Source organism: Mobula hypostoma, chromosome 10 (assembly GCF_963921235.1).
Source record: "Mobula hypostoma chromosome 10, sMobHyp1.1, whole genome shotgun sequence".
In the NCBI taxonomy this organism is placed as follows: domain Eukaryota; kingdom Metazoa; phylum Chordata; class Chondrichthyes; order Myliobatiformes; family Myliobatidae; genus Mobula; species Mobula hypostoma.
Genome location: NC_086106.1, coordinates 30,520,802 through 30,543,724, shown reverse-complemented (window position 1 = coordinate 30,543,724; position 22,923 = coordinate 30,520,802). Strand labels below are relative to the sequence as shown.

The 22,923-nt window shown below is 46.6% G+C and overlaps 2 protein-coding genes across 4 annotated transcripts in view; both read left to right on the top strand.

The window, feature by feature from the left end:
• Positions 1-22,923, top strand: part of LOC134352478 (zinc finger protein 585A-like) — a 69,361-nt gene that overhangs the window by 29,021 nt on the left and 17,417 nt on the right. The window contains exons 6-7 of the mRNA XM_063059755.1: positions 15,737-15,976; positions 16,037-16,211. Of these exons, the coding sequence (XP_062915825.1) occupies positions 15,737-15,976; positions 16,037-16,211 (415 nt within the window). The remainder of the gene's footprint in view (positions 1-15,736; positions 15,977-16,036; positions 16,212-22,923) is intronic.
• LOC134352806 (gastrula zinc finger protein XlCGF57.1-like) lies at positions 8,869-16,453 on the top strand. Of its 3 annotated transcripts, XM_063060292.1 has the most exons (3): positions 8,869-9,001; positions 9,634-9,768; positions 15,193-16,453. In XM_063060292.1, exon 3 carries the CDS (start codon positions 15,398-15,400, stop codon positions 16,265-16,267), a length of 870 nt encoding a protein of 289 aa, XP_062916362.1. In that variant the 5' UTR covers positions 8,869-9,001; positions 9,634-9,768; positions 15,193-15,397; the 3' UTR covers positions 16,268-16,453. The 3 variants fall into 3 exon arrangements, with proteins under 3 accessions (XP_062916362.1, XP_062916361.1, XP_062916363.1); XM_063060291.1 differs by lacking the exon at positions 9,634-9,768 and having other exon boundaries at positions 8,894-9,001; XM_063060293.1 differs by lacking the exons at positions 8,869-9,001; positions 9,634-9,768 and adding an exon at positions 9,026-9,257.

Genomic DNA, 22,923 nt, shown 5'->3' with positions numbered 1-22,923 from the left:
AGACATTGTCCAAGACGGCATGCAACTTAGACAGCATCCTCTTTTCAGACACCACCGTCAGAGAGTCCAGTTCCATCCCCACAACATCACTGGCCTCACGAATGAGTTTGTTGATTCTGTCGGTGTCTGCTACCCTCAGCCTGCTGCCCCAGCACACAACAGCAAACATGATCGCACTGGCCTATTATCTGCCTGTCCTTCCTCACTGTCTCATTACACACTGCACCTAGTCGTCCTAACAACTGCCCCATCCTCAGCTCTATCACTCTAGTTCCCATTTCCCTGCCAAATTAGATTAAACTTTCTAAACAGGTCTAACAAACTTGCCCGCAAGGAGATTCTACCCCCCCCCCCGCCCCTCTTGGGTCAGGTGTATCCTGTTCTTTTTGGACGGGTCATACCTTCCCCAGAAGAGATCCCCAATGATCCAAAATCTGAAACCCTGCCCCCACACCAATTTCTCTGCCATGCATTTATCTACCAAATAATCCTATTCTTACCCTCACTAGCTCGTAGCACAGGCATCAATCCGGAGATTTCTACTCCAGAGATCCTGCTTTTCAGCTTCCTACCTAATTCCCTATATTCTCTCTTCAGGACCTCCTCCTTTTTCCCACCAACAGTATATTATTGGTACCAATAAGTACCCTGACTTCTGCCTGCTCACCCCCCACCGACTTAAGAATGCTGTGGACTCCCCCCCCCCCCCCGCCTTAAGAACGCTGAGAAATCCCTGACTCTGGCACCTGGGAGGCAACATCTGGGTGTCTCCATCAATTTTCCACAATCTCCTGTCTGTTCCTCAAATGGTGGAATGTTCTATCACAAATGCTCTCGTCTTCTCCCCCTTTCCCTTCTGAGCCTCCGAGCCAGACTCAGTTGCTGCAGCTTCCCCCTGTAGGTCTTCCCTCCCAAAGGGATCCCAAGTGTTTTTGTTGAGAGGAACAGCCACAGGGTACTCTGTACTGGCTGCCTAGTCCCGTCAGGTAAATACCTCCTGCAACACAAGGGTGCCTACCTCCTTGTGGCTCGTGTCTATCACCTCCTCAGTCTCCCGTTTGAGCCGAAGGTCGTCGAGCTGCAGCTCCAGGTCCTTAACACGGTCTCTAAGAACCTGTGACTCAATGACCTTTGTGAAGATGCAGTTATCAGGGAGAAAAAGATCACACCACTAACCCTGGATTCATTCTCTTTGCACTAGCTACCTACTAATCGACAAAGAAAGAGGGAAAAAAATATACTTAAGAGCTTCTGCGTGTTCTCGCACATGCTGCTGTCAAAGCCTGACCACTCCAACACTGTCCAATCCAACAATGGCCTCTCCGCTTCCACCTTGCTTCATTTTATTGGCCCTTTCTGAGTGCCTAAAAGATCATTATTATTGCAGCCAGCTGAAAAGTCCGAAAAGATCCTGACCTTATTTTAAACCTCGCGATGATTGCAGCCCAACTCAGTGGGCAGAATGGCCCATTGCTGCTGCCAAGTATTCTGATCTCTCTTATCAACCTCCACAACTCCTCCCAGCCCTGAGATTTCCCCGCGGTATCTACGTTAATGGGCCGAAGACCTCAGCAATGACTCACTTTGAGCCCCCACATCTCAGCACTCAGTCCAGCCCATCCAACACGAGCCCCCACGGGCAGCATCTCAACACTGAACCGTCACATCCCAAATATCAACCTACAGATCCTGTCTGGCCTGCTTGATGCCAGAACTGATATCTTTATTCTCATTTCCCTTTGGAGTTACTGTCACATCTCTTTTAGCAACATCAGCCTTGAAGAAATTCTCTGCTCTCTGGCGGGTTTTCCGACTGCCTCTTGTCCCTGTTCTGGCGACCTTCGACCTGAGTTGTGTCCCTTTCCACATTTGCTGCCGGAGCTACTGTTTTCCCTGGCTCCACAATAGCTGTTGCCTCCTTGGTGTTAGGGTCCAAGATGCACTGGATCATAGAACATAGTACAGTACAGGCCCTTCGGTGCACAATGTGCCAACTTCTCAACCTCCTCTAAGGCCAGTGTAGCTATTCCCTTCTGCATAGCCCTCCATTGTTTTGTTATCCATGTGCCTATGAAGAGTCTCCTAAAAGCCTCTAACTCAAGATTCAAAGTTGAAGATTGTTTAATGTCATTTCTGGTACACAAGTGTAAGGGAGGATGAAATAATTGTTTTTCTGGATCAGGTGCGGCATATATTCCATAGACGCAGATGAAGAACACAATATTAATAAAAACAATAAACACACAAGATATCTTATAATGTTTGTATGTATATAAGTGATGCAAGCAACAGGGGTGTCTACATAAGGTGACTGACTGGAAATGATAAAGCAGTGGATGGGTGAGGGGGATGGTGAGTGAGTGGGGATGTTGACTGGCCTCACCACTTAGGGAAAGGAACTGTTTTTGAGTCTGGTGGTCTTGGTGTGGATGCTACGTAGCCTCCTCCCTGATGGGAATGGGACAAACGTTCCATGAGCTGGATGGGTGGGATCTCTCATGATGAGGCTGGCATTTTTCTGACACCTTACCGCACATGTGCCCTTGATCGCAGGTAGGCTGGTGCCAGCAATGCAGTGGGTGGTGTTGCGTACCCACTGTAAAAGCCTGTGGTCTGCTGCAGTGATGCAACATGTTGGAGGTTTTCTACTGTGCCTCTGAGTACTGATGTAAATAGTCCAGCTCCCTTTATCCTCCTGAGAAAGTAAAGGTATTGGTGGCCGTGTAGGATGTGTTCTGGGTCCATGGGAGATTGCGTGGATGTGCGCTCCCAGGAGTTTGAAACTGCTTGCAGTTTCTGCTGATGTGAAAAAGAGTGAGTTATCCTGAAGTTGATAAACATCTCCTTTCTTTTGCTGACATTGAGGAAGAGGTTATTTGCCTGGCGCCCAGCCTTGAGCTCTTCCACCTCCTCTTGTGCACCATCTCATCATTGTTGGTAAAGAGCCCCACCACTGCCGTGTCAACGGCAAACTTGACGATGTGATTGTTTGGCTGTTTGCCTGTGCAGTTGTGTATGAGCAGTGGCTTCAATGCAGGGCCCCAGTGATGGGAAGGGCAGAGTGGTTGTGCATTCTGAATATTGGAGGTCTATTCATTGGAGGTCAACCCAGTTGCACAATGACCATGGAGCAGGAGGTTGTTCACTAAGGTCTGTGGGACAACAGTGTTGAATGCCGAAATAAAATTCAGGAAAAAAACAGGAAAAAATTCAAGTGTCTGGTGCATGACTAATGATATGGTGTCTGTCAGAGAGCGGTATGTGCCCCTGGCACCACCCATGGCAGTGTGTTCCTCATACCCACCATTCACAGTGTGAAATACCTACATTGCTGATGTACACCACCCCCCCATACCATCCCCCAAACACCCTCTCATGTTAACCATCCACCACCCTCCCCTGGGGAAAAGATGCTGATTGTTCACTCGATACACACCTCTTTTCCTCACACTAAGTAAAGTGTATTCCTTGAAAGTTAACTCGTCTCAGGTAGATAGCAGTCAGCAAGTCATGTCCCTTGTCTGCTTATCTTTAACCTTCCTTGAGAAGATTATCTGTAGCACAGTTGTCACCTCTCATCCTCATTTGCACCAAAGAGAAAAGCCCCATCTCACTCAGATACACAGCATTCTGACGTCCCGGCACACTTTGGTACTGAAAACATGGGCTCGGTGGCCACTTTATTATTTATCTGCTGGAATAACATGGTCACTGAGTGTATGTGCGAGGTCTTCTGCTGCTGTAGCCCATCCACTTCAAGGTTCGAGCGTTCAGCGATGCTCTGCGAGCTCCACCGTTGTACAGGTACTTGTTGCTGTTCCTGTCAGCTTGAACCAGTCTGGCCATTCTCCTCTGATCTCTCATTAACAAAGTGTTTTCGCCCACAGATCTGCTGCTCACTGGATGTTTCTGTTTCAGTTTCTCAGATGCTCAAACCACACTATCTGGCACAAACAATCGTTCCACGGTTAAACTCACCTAGATCACATTTCTTCCCCATTCTGATGTTTCGTCTGAACAACAACTGAACCTCTTGACCATGTCTACATGCTTTCATGCATTGAGTTCCTGCCACATGATTGGCTGATTAGATATACTTTATACTTTATTGTCGCCAAACAATTGATACTAGAACGTACAATCATCACAGTGATATTTGATTCTGTGCTTCCTGCTCCCTGGATTACAAGAATCGATAGTAAATATTAAAAATTTAAATTATAAATCATAAATAGAAAATAGAAAAATGGAAAGTAAGGTAGTGCAAAAAAACTGAGAGGCAGGTCCGGATATTTGGAGGGTACGGCCCAGATCCGGGTCAGGATCCGTTCAGCAGTCTTATCACAGTTGGAAAGAAGCTGTTCCCAAATCTGGCCGTACGAGTCTTCAAGCTCCTGAGCCTTCTCCCGGAGGGAAGAGGGACGAAAAGTGTGTTGGCTGGGTGGGTCGTGTCCTTGATTATCTTGGCAGCACTGCTCTGACAGCGTGTGGTGTAAAGTGAGTCCAAGGACGGAAGATTGGTTTGTGTGATGTGCTGCACCGTGTGCACGATCTTCTGCAGCTTCTTTCGGTCTTGGACAGGACAACTTCCATACCAGGTTGTGATGCACCCTAGAAGAATGCTTTCTACAGTCATCTATAAGAATTAGTGAGAGTTTTAGGGGACAGGTCAAATTTCTTTAGTTTTCTCAGGAAGTAAAGCTGCTGGTGGGCCTTCTTGGCAGTGGACCTGCTTGGTTGGACCAAGTCAGGTCATTTGTGATATTTACCCCGAGGAACTTAAAGCTTTTGACCTGATCCACTTGTGCACCACCGATGTAAATTTGGTCGTGCGGTCCGCTACTCCTTCTGAAGTCAACAACCAATTCCTTCGTCTTGCTGACATTGAGGGATAGGTTATTGTCTTCGCACCATGCCACCATTTGCATTAACGAGTGTGTTACCTAGTAAAGTGGCCACTGAGTGAGTGTATTTCCACAAGTGGGATTTGATGTTCGGAGAAATGCAAATTTGAAATGTACTGTAATGTCAATGAATACTTGTAACCAAGAAAGTAAGGGTTATGGGGCAGGTAATACAATCACTTGAGCCAATGTTGATGTTCTCCTAAGGGGTTATTCTCTTAATTGAAAACACCTATGCATGACTTTGTTTAATGTGGTGAAGCTGATGCGTAGGTAGCCACCACATGGTCCTTAATAGTGACTCATCTGAAATACAGGAAGCTGGAAAATGGAAAACTCTGCTCTGACTGTTATGAAGACCAGATTAGGAATCCATCTCAGATTTAATTATACCCAACTACTCTGCCCCACAGTCCTCAGTTCTCAGGATGCTGTGAAGATTGAGTGTGAACCTGGTATGGAAGTTATCCTGTCCAAGACCGGAAGAAGCTGCAGAAGATCGTGAACACAGCCCAGCACATCACACAAACCAATCTTCCATCCTTGGACTCACTTTACACTGCACGCTGTTGGAGCAGTGCTGCCAGGATAATCAAGGACACGACCCACCCAGTCAACACACTTTTCGTCCCTCTTCCCTCTGGGAGAAGGCTCAGGAGCTTGAAGACTCGTACGGCCAGATTTGGGAACAGCTTCTTTCCAACTGTGATAAGACTGCTGAACAGATCCTGACCCGGATCTGGGCCGTACCCTCCAAATATCCGGACCTGCCTCTCGGTTTTTTTTGCACTACCTCACTTTCCCTTTGCTATTTTCTATTTATGATTTACAATTTAAATTTTTAATATTTACTATCGATTTGTACTCCAGGGAGCACGAAGAGCAGAATCATATATCACTGTGATGATTGTATGCTCTAGTATCAATTGTTTGGTGATAATAAAGTGAAGTAAATATTTCCTCAAATGGAACAGAGAGAAAGGACAGGGGAGCAGGAACTGTGAGGGGCCATGTGAACTTGGTGGATTTAGGAACAGTTATTACTCCTCAACCAGCAAGCTCTTGAACCAGAGGGAATAACATCATTCACCCCAGCGCTGACCTGATTCCACAACCTATGGAATCACCGTCAAGAACTTAACAACTCATGTTCCTGATATTTATTGCTGATTTATTTATTATTAATATTTCTGTTTGTATTTGCAGAGATTGTTTTTTGGGCATTAGTTGTTTGTCTGTCTTTGCTGTGTGTTTTTATTGATTCAATTGTGTTTCTTTGTATTTTACTGTGAACGTCTGGAAGAAAATGAATCTCGGGGCAGTATATCATGACATTTATGTATTTTAATCATTCATTTACTTTGAACGGTGAACTTCCAACTTAAAGGCACTATTTGCATATTGAATCCTTTTAGGTGGGTTTACATGTCAGCCAAATATAAATTTGGGAAACGGATGGAAAAAAAACCTGATGGTAAAATGTTGCTGGAAAGGGTTAATTTAGGTTATATGAGTTATATGCTTCAAGTCTATTCTGAGGAAGTAGGTTTAGGGTTTTGGTTATTGAGAGAGAAGATGCTGATTATGAATAAGCACATTAACCATTTATTTACAGATAACCTGTAAATCTTGGACCAAACATCTAAGTCACCCTAAGTGACAGAAATGACGACACTAACCTCAAACTCAATGGGTACTTCATTAAGTCTCCTCGAGTTACACAACTGAAAAATTAAACATTCAACAGACACTTAACTAAGTGTGCATGTCGACCCTCCTATATCTGCATCATACTTTCTCAATGGATCTTCAACTCTGGTCATGATGAGTCCCTGGAGACAAAGGTCTTTCGCTTGCGGTGCATGAAACTGGACACCGGTGCCAATGGGGGGACGCGGCAACCAATGGGAAAGAGCTGCGGTATCTGCTGGATGGTCAATCACGGACCATCATGGTGGAAGCAGCTTTCAATTGGGAAGTACACTAACTCTTCACATGACAGATTCTATGTTCTCCCCCGAGATGTTTTCAGTGTCAGAAGTTTGGTCATGGGCAGCTGTGTGCAGGGGGGGAGAAGCAGTGCGATAGATGTGGTGGACAATATGATTATGGTAATTGTGGAGAAAGCATTAGTCCAAAATGGAGCAATTATGGAGGGGAACATAGCTCTGCTTAAGCAGGGTGTCCTGTATATTTTTAAAAAATGCAAGGAGGTGCAACACGGTTGTGTAGAAATGGGCATATCATTCCCATACTTCAGAAAGTACAGAGGACTGTGTCAATTGAACCTAATAATGACCAGATAAATTAAAGTCAGTGTGTAAAATGCATGATTGTATAACAAAGGATTCTCTGAATGTTGATAAACTAAAATTTGTTACTTTCATGTCAGACGTGGCGATTTAAACAGCACAAACTAAAAATAGGACAGAAAATAATTAAATTTATATTAAAAACATCTAAAGATAAAAGACTCAACTCTAGAAGTTACTCACAAAGCTTTACAAGGAGGAGTAAATAAGGTTCAGACATTAAAGGAGGGTTGTTAATATTTTTTTTATTTTTAATTTTCTTATGTTTTACAATGGAATGCTAGTAATTTGTCAGCTCATGGCCAGAGAAGTGTTAATGTTTTTTTTTATTTTCTCTTTGTGATCTTACAATGGAATGCTAAAAGATTCTTAGCTAATGGTCAGAAGATTTTAATATTGAGTTATAGTCCATAAAATGCTATTCCTTTTTCTCAGTTCCTTCATCTCCGCTGCATCTGTTCCCAGGACATCAAATGTCATCCTTCAAAGAATGGGGCTTCCCTTCCTCCAGTATTGATGCTGCCCTCGCCCTCACCCGCATCCCATTTCCCGAATGTCCGCTCTTACCCCACCTTCCCGCCTTTACAGTGATAGAGTTCCTCATGTCCTCACCTACCACCCGCCAGCCTTCGCATCCAACACATCATTCTCCGCATCATCTCCAAAGGGATCCTATGACTGAACATAACTCTCCACCCTTTCCGCTTTCTGCAGGGATCGCTCCCTCTACGATTCCCTTGTCCATTCGTCCCTCCCCACTAATCTCGCTCCAGGCACTTGCCCCTGAAAGTGGCCTGAGTGCTCCATCTGCCCATACACCTCCTCTCTCACCTCCCTTCAGGGCTCCAAACAGTCGTTCCAGGTGAGGCAACACTTCACCCGTGAATCTGCTGGGGCCGTCTATTGTGTCTGGTGCTCCCAGTGCGGCCTCCTCTCCACTGGTGAGAACTGTCGTGAATTGGGGGAATCAATTCGTCAAGCAGTTCCACTCCGTCCGCCAAAAAACAGACGTTTTAATTCTGATTCCCATTCCCATTCCCATTCCAACATGTTGGTCCGTGGCCTGCTCTTGTGCCAAGATGAGGCCACCCTCAGGGTGGAGGAGCAACTCCTCATATTCTGTCTGGGTACCCTCCAACATGATGCATGAGTATCGATTTCTCCTTCTAGTAAAAATAAATTCTCGTCCCACTCCCCTAGCCTTCTATTTCCCACTCTGGCCTTTCACCTCTTCTTAGATGCCCATAACATCCCCTTATGGTCCACTCTCCTCTCCCATCAGATTCCTTCATCTCCAGCCCTTTACCTTTCCTACCCAGCTGGCTTCATCCCTCCTCCCCTTCCCCCGCTTTACTCTGACATCTTTCCCCTTCCTTTCTAGGGCTGAAGAAGGGTCTCGGCCCGAAACCTCGCCTGTTCATTCATTTCCATAGATGCTGCCCGACCTGCTGAGTTCCTCCAGCATTTTGTGCGTGGGGCTTAGTGTGTTATGTGAGGTTGTAGTAGCGGCAGAAATACGCATGCAGCGGTAGAGGGAGACTTCTGTAAGAAAAGTGCTTAAAAGGGGGCGGTAACGCACTTTACACCTTTAAACATGACAGGATGAAGAAGAGCCAAACGTAACAAAATACCAGCCCAGCCAAGGCGGGAGCGCGCCTACAGCGCAGGCGCGCGTTGGATGTGACGTCGCCGGCACGTGACCGCGACAGGAAGGGTTCGCGACGGTCCGCGGCAGGTCGGAGCGGAGCGGGTTTGCCCGGGTCCGAGGGGCAGGTCGCGACCGGGGTAAGAACCCAACCCGTACGAGCTGCGGTCACGGCGGTTCTCTCACTCCCATCCCCGTGGACCCGGCAACTTCCCTGCGATAATAACTGCCGGGCACAGTCAGCAGGTCAGGCGGCAGCTGCTGAACGAGAAACGGGGGAACTTTCCAAGTCCGGGTCTCGATGGTTAGAACTGGGGAAAGTTGCGTTTACTTGCAGGGACGACCGGGTGCGGGAGTTCACTGAGCCAGCGAATTTCGTTGGTGCCCATTTTAAAGGTGAGATGGGAAGGATTTCTTCTCTCCGAAGCCCGAGTCTTTGCAACATCATATTGCGGTGAACTGATTCTGTCGCGATAAGCTCTTTGCCTTTCCTGTGCCGACAGTCTCGAGACACAGAAACACAATTTGAAATTGGGTCGGGTCTCCAGACGCTGCCCATTTGATTGGCTTCACTTGGTCCACCCTCGCCTTTTCTGATGAACAGATTAACAAAGGCAGCTGGAGACAGGACAACGTTAACGCTTTGAAAATTGGGCTGGAGCTGTTGCGAGGGCTGCAGCTCTGTTTCATAGTTAGTAATGTATCTCGTGCTTGATTTCTGTCTCTACCTGGCTTGACGCATCTCAGGGACTAACAGATCTGTAAACCACAGGTGATGCAGAAACGGCTAGACGTTCTGCAGATGCTGGAAATCCAGAGCGAAGCACTGTACCCATGCTGGAAGAACTCAGCAGATCAGGCAGTATGTGTGCGGGGAACAAACAGTCCACATTTAGCCCAGAGCTGGGTAAGTTCAGCAGGCTAGACAGCATCTGTGGAAGGGGAATGTATCGGTTTGGAGACTTCCTGTTATTATCTGATTGTTTGAAAATTCATAACTTATTGATCAGAGTGTCATGAAAGAGGAATTTACTGGCACCCAATTGAAAGGTGAGATGGGAAGGAGTTCTTCTCCCCAAACCTTTGCAACATCATACCACTATAAACTGATTCTAATGCAATAAGCACTTTGCCTTTGGTCTGCTGACAGAGTCAGGAGACTCAGATGAGCTAATTGGGATTGGGATGAGACTCCAGACACTGTCTATGTACAAATCTTTGTAAGTAATGGTTATAGTCTCAAAAGGGGCCAAGAAAGGGACTGTGTCTAACTCCCAGTCAAGAAAAAATGTCTTGTATCCTGAAAATAATTTACCCAGGTAGGAGGTCGTTCTGACTTCTGGATTTTGTTCAGCATCCTCTGGTCCTGGGGTCTTCTGCTCCTGGACATATTCTAGTCTACCTAGGTGTAGAATGATATTGAACACCTGTATCAAATAACAATTGGTAGCATATGGTGACAATCGCCAATCAATGACTCTAAATCAGCCAATCCTCACACTCAGTGGTGTTACAATTGCTAAGTGTGGATGATACAAAGGTAGGTAGAGGGTCGGGTAGTGTTGTGGAAGCAACACCTGTCTACAGAAGGATTCGGACAGATTAGGAGAATGGACAAAGAAGTGGCAGATGGTACACAGCGCAGGGAAGTGTACGGTCATGCATTCTGGTAGAAGGAGTAATTTGCTGGAATTTAGAAGATTGAGGGGGGACCTGATTGAAACGTATAAAATTCTAAAGGGATTGGACAGGCTAGATGCAGGAAGATTGTTCCCGATGTTGGGGAAGTCCAGAACGAGGGGTCACAGTTTGAGGATAAAGGAGAAGCCTTTTAGGACCGAGATGAGGAAAAACTTCTTCACACAGGGAGTGGTGAATCTGTGGAATTCTCTGCCACAGGAAACAGTTGAGGCCAGTTCATTGGCTATATTTAAGAGGGAGTTAGATATGGCCCTTGTGGCTAAAGGGATCAGGGGGTATGGAGGGAAGGCAGGTACAGGGTTCTGAGTTGAATGATCAGCCATGATTGTACTGAGTGGCGGTGCGGGCTCGAAGGGCCGAATGGCCTACTGCACCTATTTTCTGTGTTTCTAATGCTGTAGACTATCTTCTAAATAGGGAGAAAATTCAGACATCAGAGGTGCAGAGGGAATCTTCCAGCAGGATTCCCTGTGAAGGTTAACTTGCGGGTTGAGTTGGTGGTAAGGAAGGCAAATGCAATGCTTATATTTGTTGTGGGAGGACTAGACTATAAAAGTGAAGGTTTAATACTGAGGCTTCCAAGGTCTTGGTTGGTCAGACTGCACTTCTGGGACCCTTATCAAGGAAAGGATGTGCTGCTGATTACATTGAGACCTGTCAAATATGGAAATACCAAGGTAGAGTGGGTGTGGAGAGGATGCTTCCTGTAATGGGAGAGATGAGAAGCTGAGGACACATCCTCGGAACAGGACGTCCATTTAGAACAGAGATGTGGGGGAAGTTCTTTTGCCAGAGGGTGGAAAATCTGTGGGATTTATTGGGCAGGCGGCTGTGGAGGCCAAATCCTTGGTTGATAGGTTCTTCATTAGTCGGGGGGGGGGGTCTAAGGTTACGGGCAGAAGGTAGGAGAATGGAGCTAAGAAGGGATAATTATCAGCCATGATGGATGATGGAGCAGACTCGATGGGTCTAAATTTGCTCTGATGTCTTTTGGTGGCATGGATAAATAAAAGGGAAGGAGAGTGCAGGAGATAATGGTGCATGGTTCCCTGAAGATGGAATCTCATGTGGGTAGGGTGGTGAAGAAAGCTTTTGGTATGCTGGCCTTTATAAATCAGAGCATTGAGTATGGGAGTTGGGATGTAATGTTGAAATTGTACAAGGCATTGGTGAGGGCAAATTTGAAGTATTGTGTACAGTTTTGGTCACTGAATTATAGGAAAGATGTCAACAAAATGGAGTACAGAGAAGATTTACGAGAATGTTACCTGGGTTTCATCACCTAAATTACAGAGAAAGGTTGAACAAGTTGGGTCTTTATCCTTTGGAACGTAGAAGGTTGAGGGGGAACTTGATAGAAGTATTTAAAATTATGAGGGGGATAGATAGAGTTGACGTGGATAGGCTTTTTCCATTGAGAGTGGAGGAGATTCAAACAAGAGGACATGAGTTGAGAGTTAAAGGGCAAAAGTTTAGGGGTAACATGAGGGGGAACTTCTTTACTCAGAGAGTGGTAGCTGTGTGGAACGAGCTTCCAGCAGAAGTGGTTGAGGCAGGTTCGATGTTGTCATTTAAAGTTAAATTGGGTAGCTATATGGACAGGAAAGGAATGGAGGGTTATGGGCTGACTGCAGGTCGGTGGGACTAGGTGAGAGTAAGCGTTCGGCATGGACTAGAAGGGCTGAGATGGCCTGTTTCCGTGCTGTAATTGTTATGTGGTTATGGTTATCTGCAGAAAGTAATGTTTTGGAATTTGCTACCCCTTTATCCAGTGAAAGACAAGAAACAAATGAATTTCAGAAACAGAAAGGGGTCAATAACTCTACTAGGTGTTATTTATAGAGGACCCAATAGTAACAGGGACATTCGAGGAGCAGATAGGGAGACAGATTCTGGAAAGGTGTAATCATAACAGGGTTGTCGTGGTGGGAGATTTTAATTTCCCAGATATCGATTGGCATGCCCCTAGAGCGAGGGGTTTAGATAGGGTGGAGTTTGTGAGGTGTGTTCAGGAAGGTTTCTTGACATAATATGTAGATAAGCCTACAAGAGGGGAGGCTGTACTTGATCTGGTGTTGGGAAATGAACCTGGTCAGGTATCAGGTCTCTCAGTGGGAGAGCATTTTGGAGATAGTGATCATAATTCTATCTCCTTAATCATAGCATTGGAAAGAGATAGGAACAGACAAGTTAGGAAAGTGTTTAATTGGAGTAAGGGGAAATTTGAGGCTATCGGGCAGGAACTTGGAAGCATAAATTGGAAACAGATGTTCTTAGGGAAATGTACGGAAGAAATGTGGCAAATGCTCAGGGAATATTTGTGTGGAGTTCTGCATAGGGACATTCCAATGAGACAGGGAAAGGATGGAAGGGTACAGGAATCGTGGTGCACAAAGGCTGTTGTAAATCTGGTCAAGAAGGAAAGAAGAGCTTAAAAAAGGTTCAAAAAACTAGTTAATGATAGGAATCTAGAAAATTATAAGGCTAGCAGGAAGGAGCTTAAGAAAGAAATTGGGAGAGCTATGAGGGGCCACGAGAAGGTCTTGGCGGATAGGATTAAAGAAAACCCCAAGGCATTCTACAAGCATGTGAACAGCAAGAGGATAAGACGTGAAAGAATAGGACCTATCAAGTGTGTCAGTGGAAAAGTGTGTATGGAACGGGAGGAGATAGCAGAGGTACTTAATGAATACTTTACTTCAGTATTCACTATGGAAAAGGATCTTGGCAATTGTGGGGATGACTTACAGCAGACTGAAAAGTTTGAGCATATAGATATTAAGAAAGAGAATGTGCTGGTGCTTTTTGAAAGCATCAAGTTGGATAAGTCACCAGGTCCGGACGAAATGTACTCCAGGCTACTGTGGGAGGTGAGGGAGGAGATTGCTGAGCCTCTGGTGATGATCTTTGCATCATCAATGGGGACGGGAGAGGTTCCGGAGGATTGAAAGGTTGCAGATGTTGTTCCCTTATTCAAGAAAGGGAGTAGAGATAGCCCAGGAGATTATAGACTGGTGAGTCTTACTTCAGTGGTTGATAAGTTGATGGAGAAGATCCTGAGAGGCAGGATTTATGAACATTTGGAGAGGCATAAAATGATTAGGAATAGTCAGCATGGCTTTGTCAAAGGCAGGTCATGCCCTACAAGCCTGATTGAATTTTTTGAGGATGTGACTGAACACAATGATGAAGATAGAGCAGTAGATATAGTGTATATGGATTTCAGCAAGGCATTTAACAAGGTGCCCCATGCAAGGCTTATTGAGAAAGTAAGGAGGCATGGGATCCAAGGGGACATTGCTTTGTGGATCCAGAACTGGCTTGCCTACAGAAGGCAAAGAGTGGTTGTAGACAGGTCATATTCTGTATGGAGGTCGGTGACCAGTGGTGTGCCTCAGGGATCTGTTCTGGGAGCCCTACTCTTTGTGATTTTTATAAATGACCTGGGTGAGGAAGTGGAGGGATGGATTAGTAAATTTCCTGATGACACAAAGGTTGGGTGTGTTGTGGATAGTGTGGAGGGCTGTCAGAAGTTACAGCGGGACATTGACAGGATGCAAAACTGGGCTGAGAAGTGGCAGATGGAGTTCAACCCAGATAAGTGTGAGGTGGTTCATTTTGGTCAGTCAAATATGATGGCAGAATATAGTATTAATGGTAAGACTCTTGGCAGTGTGGAGGATCAGAGGGATCTTGGGGTCCAAGTCCATAGGACACTCAAAGCTGCTGCGCAGGTTGACTCTGCAGTTAAGACGGCATACAGTGCATTGGCTTTCATCAATCATGGGATTCAGTTTAGGAGCTGAGAGGTATTGTTACAGCTATATAGGACCCTGGTCAGACCCCACTTGGAGTACTGTGCTCAGTTCTGGTCGCCTCACTATAGGAAGGTTGTGGAAACCATAGAAAGGATGCAGAGGAGGTTTACAAGGATGTTGCCTGGATTGGGAGCATGCCTTATGAGAATAGGTTGAGTGAACTTGGCCTTTTCTCCTTGGAGCGACGGAGGATGAGAGGTGACCTGATAGAGGTGTACAAGATAATGAGAGACATTGTGGATGTGTGGATAGAGAGAGGCTTTTTCCCGGGACTGAAATGGCTAACACGAGAGAGTACAGTTTTAAGGTGCTTGGAAATAGGTACAGAGGAGATGTCAGGGGTAAGTTTTTTTACGTAGAGAGTGGTGAGTGCGTGGAATGGGCTGCCTGCGATGGTGGTGGAGGTGGATATGATAGGGTCTTTTAAGAGACTCCTGGAAGGTAGATGGAGCTTCGAAAAATAGAGGGCTATCGGTAAACCTAGGTAACATCTAAGGTAAGGATACGTTCAGCACAGCTTTGTGGGCCGAAGGGAATGTACTGTGCTGGATGTTTTCTGTGTTTCAGAGATGAGGGAGGCACAGGTCAGGGAAAGGAATGAGGCAGAAAAGGCCCATTCTGGTGGAGATGGAAGGAAAAGCAGAGGATTCATTTCGAGTCCGGATGCTTGCATTGTTCCCTGGTGAAAAGTGATGGTTGTTCCTCGGGCTTGTGTTCAGTGTTATTGTAACAGCCCACTGCAGAGACGAAAACAATCTCAGCTGAATTCCTGGCCTGGGCCTATTGATGATTGTTGTAAATTCTCTTTACAGGGTAGAAAAAGCAGTGAATTTGTTTATGGGAATCTCAAATGCAGCATCAGTGAACTCACACTGGCGAGGAGTTGTCCATCTTCTGAGATAGAGAGAGAGCCCATTCAGTCCTCCTGTTTGTGGATGCATCAGTGCGTTCATTCCATAGAGGGAACTCATTCACCTGTCAACGTTAGCGCAGGGATTGACTCTGTTATCCAGCCTGATGACACACCAGACCGGGAAGAGGCCATTCATCTGCTCCACATGTGGGAAGAAATTCAATCAGTCGACCAATCTGCAGGCACACCAGCGAGTTCACACTGGGGAGAGACCGTTCACCTGCTCAATGTGTGGGAAGGGATTCACTCAGTTATCCAGCCTGGTGAATCACCAGCGAGTTCACACCGGGGAGAGGCCGTTCACCTGCTCTGAGTGTGGGAAGAGATTCACTCAGCTGTCCCACTTGCGGGCGCACCAGCGAGTTCACACCGGGGAGAGGCCGTTCACCTGCGCTGAGTGTGGGAAGAGATTCAGTCAGTCGTCCAATTTGCGGGCGCACCAGCGCGTTCACACGGGGGAGAAACCGTTCACGTGCTTAACGTGTGGGAAGGAGTATGCCCAGTTAACCGGATTGATGATGCACCAGCGAGTCCACACCGGGGAGAGGCCATTCATCTGCTCTGAGTGTGGACTGCGATTCACTCGGTCATCCCAGTTGAAGGGGCACCAGCGAGTCCACACTGGGGAGAAGCCGTTCACCTGCGCAACCTGCGGGAAGGGGTTTGCTTGGTCAAACAACCTGGTGATACACAAGCGAATTCACACTGGAGAGAGGCCGTTCATCTGCTCTGACTGTGGGAAGGGATTCACGAGATCAAACGAGCTGGTCATACACCAGCGGGTTCACACTGGGGAGAGGCCGTTCATCTGCTCGACGTGTGGGAGGGGGTTCACCCATTCATCCATATTGCGGGCGCACCAGCGAATTCACACCGGCGAGCGGCCGTTCCCCTGTTCAACGTGCGGGAAGCGATTCCGTCAGTCCACCGACCTGCTGAACCACCAGCGGATTCACATCGCAGAGGAGGACTAAGCTGGCTGTAAGCTGACCATTGCTCCCGACATCCAACACAAATTCACAAGAGTTGTAGGACGTTGGGTTCCACTGACGCTGCTGATCACACCCCAGGACTGAGCACCGTTCATTGAGAACAGTTGTTTCACTGAGATGTGATTTAATATTCTGGATCTGTGATCGAAATAAAACAGTCCTGTTTGAAACGGTTTGTCCAAGGCCCTTCCTGTCTCTGCAGTGCGCATTGTGAATGGTAGAGGCCATTCAGCCCATCTGCTGCCTTCCAGTGTTTCTGCTCCACACCAGTGTCCTCCCATCTCAGCCAGTGTGATTAAAATATTAAATAAGTCGTGCAATAAGAGAGCAAAGCATTTCAAGGTGGTGTCCATTCAGAAATCTGATAACAGAGTGGAAGAAGCTGTTTCTAAAGGGTTAAATGTGTGCCTTCAGGCTCCCGTATCACCTCCTTGATGGAGTCCACATCAATTCCTTGATATTATTGACACTGAGAGCAAGGTAGTTACAACAGCACTCATCCAACTGATCTCGCTCACTCCTGTAAGCCTCCTCATACCATCTGAAATTCTCCCAACAATAGTTATGTCATTGGCAAATTTAAGGATGATGTTTAAGCTGTGCCGAGCTACACAGTCACGGTCAAAGTAATAGAGAACTGAGGCAAAGAACTCGGCCCTTTGACTCAGAGTCCACAGTGGTCATCACTCATTTACCCCAATGCTACTTTAATACGTTTTCAATTCTCTCCTCATTTATATGAACCACACACCCCTTCACCCTGTGATTTTACACTTGGATAGTAGGAGTAATTTACAGTGGCGATAAGCCTTTGGGTGCAGGAGGAGCTGCACGCAGTCACGGTGAGGATGGGCACACTCAGGATCAGAATGAGGGTTTCATATCCCTGGCAGGTGTCAGGAAAATTCTTACTCTGTGGCAGCTGTAGATAGCTGTACTTAACAAAAGCTAAATTATAATAAGAGATGTGATTAAAATATTAAATAAGTCGTGCAAAAAGAGAGCAAAGCATTTCAAGGTGTTGTCCATTCAGAAATCTGATAACAGAGTGGACGAAGCTGTTTCCAAAGGGTTAAGTGTGTGTCTTCAGGCGCCTGTATCACCTCCTTGATGGAGTCCACATCAATTCCTGAGAGCAAGGTAGTTACAACAGCACTCATCCAGCTGATCTACCTCACTCCTGTAAGCCTCCTCGTTCCATCTGAAATTCTCCCAACAATAGTTACGGCATTGGCAAATTTATAGATGGTGTTTGAGTGGTGCCTAGCTGCACGCTCATGGGTGCGGTGACAGTGGAGTGGCAGGCTGAGCAGAGGTGCGCCTGCATCGATTACCGGCAAGGAGGAGACATGAAGAAGTCGAGAATCTAGATGCAGAGTTCCACCAGAGGGCAGAATTGAACCTGGTGAACTCAGGACATTGCTACATGAAGCAGCACCTCTACTAGCTCTCTGTTTATTCAGTTTGTCACCAACGGCCCTCGCTGTGGTGATATTCCACATTGCTGAAGTCTCTGGGTGAAGAGCGTTCCCTAAAATATCCACAGGTCTTTTGGCAGGTTCCTGGCAGAATAAGGAGGTGGGGTTTGGTTGTTTTCTTCCCCCTTACACAGCCCTGGTGAAGGGTTCCGGCTGGAAGTGTCACCCATTTTCCCTCCCCATAGGTAGTGCTTGACCTGAGTTCCTCCAGCACATATTTTTTGTTTTGTTTTTTGCATGTTTCCCTGGATTTCCAGCATCTGCAAGATCCCGTGTTACTGGAATAAACAAATGTGGGGACAAAAATGAGCTGAATAAATGATGCTTGAAGCAGCAGATAAACTGAGACGGTGATGTAGGAAGTATAATCTCCGGTCCATGTCAGACAAGTGAGGCTGCAATTGATCAGGCTCGACTTAGGAATATGATTAAATGAATTATATTTATGAATCTTAACTAAAGGGTTAGTAAAGAAAAGAAAGAAAAAAAAACACACACTAAAAAGGGCCCATTATAATTAAACAGCCAAATGGGCACAAGTTGGAGCTCAACCCTTCCAAAAGTCATACTCATAGATCCTCAGTAGAACCTGGCACCTCGCTCCATCTACGACTGGTTTTCTCTAGCGTCTTCTCTCTTCATCTGAGCTTGTGGTGGGGACCAAAGATGATAGCTTCAGTCTTCAAGCAACACATACAAATTGCTGGTGGAACGCAGCAGGCCAGGCAACATCTATAGTCAATGTTTCAGGTGGAGACCCTTCGTCAGGGCTAACAGAAAAAAGAGGTAGTAAGAGATTTGAAAGTGGGAGGGGGAGGGGGAGACCTGAAATGACAGGAGAAGACAGGAGGGAGAGGGATGAAGCCAAGAGCTGGGAAGTTGATTGGCAAAAGGGATACAAGGCTGGAGAAGGGGGAGTATCATGGGACGGAAGGCATTGGAAGAAAGAAAGGGGGAGGGGAGCACCAGAAGAAGATGGAAAACAGGCAAGGAGTTATTGTGAGAGGGAAAGAGAGAAAAATAAATAAGGGATGGGGTAAGAAGGGGAGGAGGGGCATTAACAGAAATTAGAGAAATCAATGTTCATGCCATCAGGTTGAGCGCTACCCAGACGGAATGTAAGGTGTGGTTCCTCCAACCTGAGTGTGGCTTCATCTCGACAGTAGAGGAGGCCATGGATTGACATATCGGAATGGGAATGGGACGTGGAATTAAAATGTGTAGCCACATGAAAGGAAGCAGGATCTCCCAGTGGCCACACATTTTAATTCCACGTCCCATTCCCATTCCGATATGTCTATCCATGGCCTCCTCTACTGTTGAGATGAAGCCACACTCAGGTTGGAGGAACAACGCCTTATATTCCGTCAGGGTAGCCTCCAACCTGAGGGCATGAACATTGACTTCTCTAACTTCCATTAATGCCCCTCCTCCCCTTCTTACCCCATACCTATTTATTTATTTTCCCCTTTTCCCTCTCACAATAACTCATTGCCTGTTCTCCATCTTCCTCTGGTGTTCCCCTCCCCTTTTCTGTTTTCCAAGGCCTTCCTTCCGATGTTACTCCCCCTTCTCCAGTCTTGTATCCCTTTTGCCAATCAACTTCCCAGCTCTTGGCTTCATCCCTCCCCCTCCTGTCTTCTCCTGTCATTTCGGGTCTCCCCCTCCCCCTCCCACTTTCAATTCTCTTACCATCTCTTTTTTCATTAGTCCTGACGAAGGGCCTCGGCCCGAAACGTCGACTGTACCTCTTCCTATAGACGCTGCCTGGTCTGCTGTGTTCACCAGCATCTTGTGTGTGTTGCTTGAATTTCCAGCATCTGCAGATTTTCTTGTGTTTGAGCTTCAGTCTTCATATCATTCGCTTGTAGTCCCTCTTCTGCACATTGAACGCTGGGGTCTGGTGATAGATCTGGGACATTGGAGTGACGCAGAGATGAGTGTCATCGGCAGAAACGTGAAGCCTGCTGCAGAGTCTCCTGCATCACACATCTTTCAAATGGCCTCCTCTACTGCCACGACGCTCGAGGATCGAGGAGCAGCACCTTCTATTACGGCAGAGTAGCCTCCAACCCGATGGCATCTAACTTCTGGCAATTTCTCCCCCTCCCATTCTTGCCTTTCTCCCTCCCTCCCTCGACAGCTTCAACTTCCAGTCTTTCAGTCACTGTGTCTGTTTCCCCCCGCCCCACACACGAACACACTGCCACGCCTAGCTCCATCTGCCCACAATCCTCTCACATCAACGTTTCCTTTCTACCCCGTCCACTCCATCCAGCTGGTTACACCTGCACGACCTCCGTCTCACCACTCTCTCACTTCTTCAACACTGGGACCTACCCTCTACGTTCTCAGCCCTGATATGGTGGGGAGGGAACGTCGCCGGCATCTTCATGCCTTACAAGGCGAAGATTAGAAATCTGTGTGGAGCGCCACTCCTCGCACAGACTAGAGCAATGTGTGATTAAGTGTCTTGCTCAAGGGCACAAACACGCTGCCACAGCTGAGGCGCGAACTAGTGACCTTGAGGTAACGAGATGAACGCCTTAACCACTTGGCCACGTGCCCAGCACTGATATGGTGCCTTGGCCTAAACCACTGACCACCCTCTGACTCGACAGATGCAGCCTGATCTGCTGAGTTCCCCCTGCAGGTTTATTATTTTTCTTTCCTTTTTCTCCGGACTCCACCGCCTGTGACTATGACTGCCAGTTCCACGGAGTGTACGTGTTCCCCACACAGCAAGCTCGGTATTCCCGTACCTGCGTCGTGTGCACGGCAGGGGCGTGCACTAACTTACAGTGTAGCAACACCCTACATTGTGATGACATAAAACACGGTGCCAACCCATTAACCTCCTCCGAGGTCAATCTAAGTCTTTCTTCCTCCATTTGACCATCATCCATAAGTCTATCCAAGACTTTCTTAAATGGCCACATGTCACCATATACCACCCTGAGGTTTATTTTCTTCCGGGCATTCGCAGTAGATGCAAAAAAAAAATACAATGGAATCAATGGAAAAAGAGACACTAACAACGATAAACAACCAAGGTGCAAAAGAAGACAAACTCTGCAAATAAAATTAAAAAGGTAAATAAATTTATAATATTGAGAACACAGGTTGTAGCGTACTTCAAACTAAGTTTGTGGACTGAGTTCAGTGTTGCGGTGAGTGAAGTTATCCACGTTGGTTCAGGAGCCTGATGATTGAAGGGTAGTGAATGTTGCTGAACCTGGTGGTATGGTGCCGAGATTCCTGTACCCTCTTTCCGATGGCAGCAGCGAAAAGGCAGTAAGACCAGGTTTGTGGAGGTCCTCAATGATGAATGCTGAGTTCCCGTGACAGCCTACTTTGCAGATTTGCTCGATAGTGTAGTGCAAACAAAAAAAGATCAAAATAGTGACGTAGTGTTCATAGATTCATGAATCATTCAGAAGTCTAATGGCAGAGGGGGAAAAATCCGTCCCTAAAACGCTGTGTGTTTATCTTCAGCTTCCTGTGCCTGCTCACTGATGTTGGCATGAGAAGAGAGCATGTTCTGGCTGGTGGGGGTCCTTAATGATGGATGCCGCCTTTTTGAGGTATCGCCTTTTGGAGCTGTCCTGGATGCTGGGCAGCTTGGTGCCCGTGATGGAGCTGACTGAGTTTGCAACCTTCTCCAGTTTTTTTTTCTGATCCTGTGCACTAGCCCTTCCATACGAGACAGTGATGCAACCAGTTAGAATGCCCTCCACAGTGCATCTGAAGGAATTTGCTAGTCTTCGCTAACGTACCAAATCTCCTCAAACTCCCGGGGGAATACATTCAGTATCTTCGTGACATTTTGCTACTATAGCCCATCCACCTCAAGATTTGTCGTGTTTTGCACTCAGAGATGCTTTTCTGACACCGGTGTTCTAACAGCATCCGGCCAGCCTAAACCAGTCTGGCCATTTCCCTCTGACCTCTCTCATTACAAGGTATTCTCACCCACAGAACCACTCACTAGGTGCGTTTTTGTTTCATTTAGTTTGTGTTTGGAACCACTTTCTGTAAACACTAGAGACTGTGCGCGTGAAAATCCCAGGAGATCGGCAGTTTCTGAGATACTCAAACCAACAATGATTCCATGGCCAAAGTCACTTGTTCACACTTTTTCCCCCCGCATTCTGATGTTCGCTTTGAACAACAACTGAACCTCTTGGCCGTGCCTGCATGCTTTCATGTATCGAGTTGCTGCCACCTGATTGGCTGATTCAGCAGCAGATGTACAGGTGTACCTAATAAAGTGGACACTGAGTGTACGTGCTATGATCATACCGTAAATTCACTTCGAACTTATATATAAGATATATCTTTATACTATTACGAGCCCCGTAACTGGGTTGCCAAACCAGCAGAAATGGACCACTCATTGGAGTCTGGATTACTAGGAACTAATAAAGTTTTATTAAAGAAATAAGTAACACAGTATTCTAATCGTAAGGATATAAATGCAACAGGTTAGCAATGATAAAACACACATGTACACAGAACTAGGATAATAGGAATCAACTAAGCTCTATCGCAGTCTAGGGGTAAAATGATCAGTCTTAAGTGACGCAGAGTTCAGTTCAGCTTAGTACAGCTCGCAGTAATGGCTGTTGTGCCGTTGGGGGGGGGGTGCAAATTTGATTCAGGCAGACCTTTGATGTTCTTCGCAGTTGGTTTCGGGCGGACCCTTTTATGTCTTCTATCCCGCTGTGGTCACCGACTGTGACCCCTCCATTCCGGATACGACCGTTCTTCCGCGGTGAACCCGGCACCCAGGCAAGGGCGGACACACACACCAGGTTCCCACCGATCGTAGCTTTACACCCTGTGCGTCTATGGTCGGTTCCCGCGAACCGGACCTCCAAACTCCACCAACTTGTGGGGGCACACCGCTCTTCCAGGGTCTCGTGATCTCGTGGTGTGCCGTGCCTTAGCGAACCTGTTCTTTTTATCCCCCTGCTGGGGTATCGCCTGTCCATCAAACTTCAAACAGTTCAGGTTCAAAGCAACCGGTCTGTCAATATTCTGAATTGTGTTTCTTTTCCGTTATCTCTCTCTCCTCTCTCATTAACATTTTGAACGTTTCTCCATTGTCTCCCTTATCTCTCTCATTAGCATCAATCGTCTGATAACTTGGTTATGTTA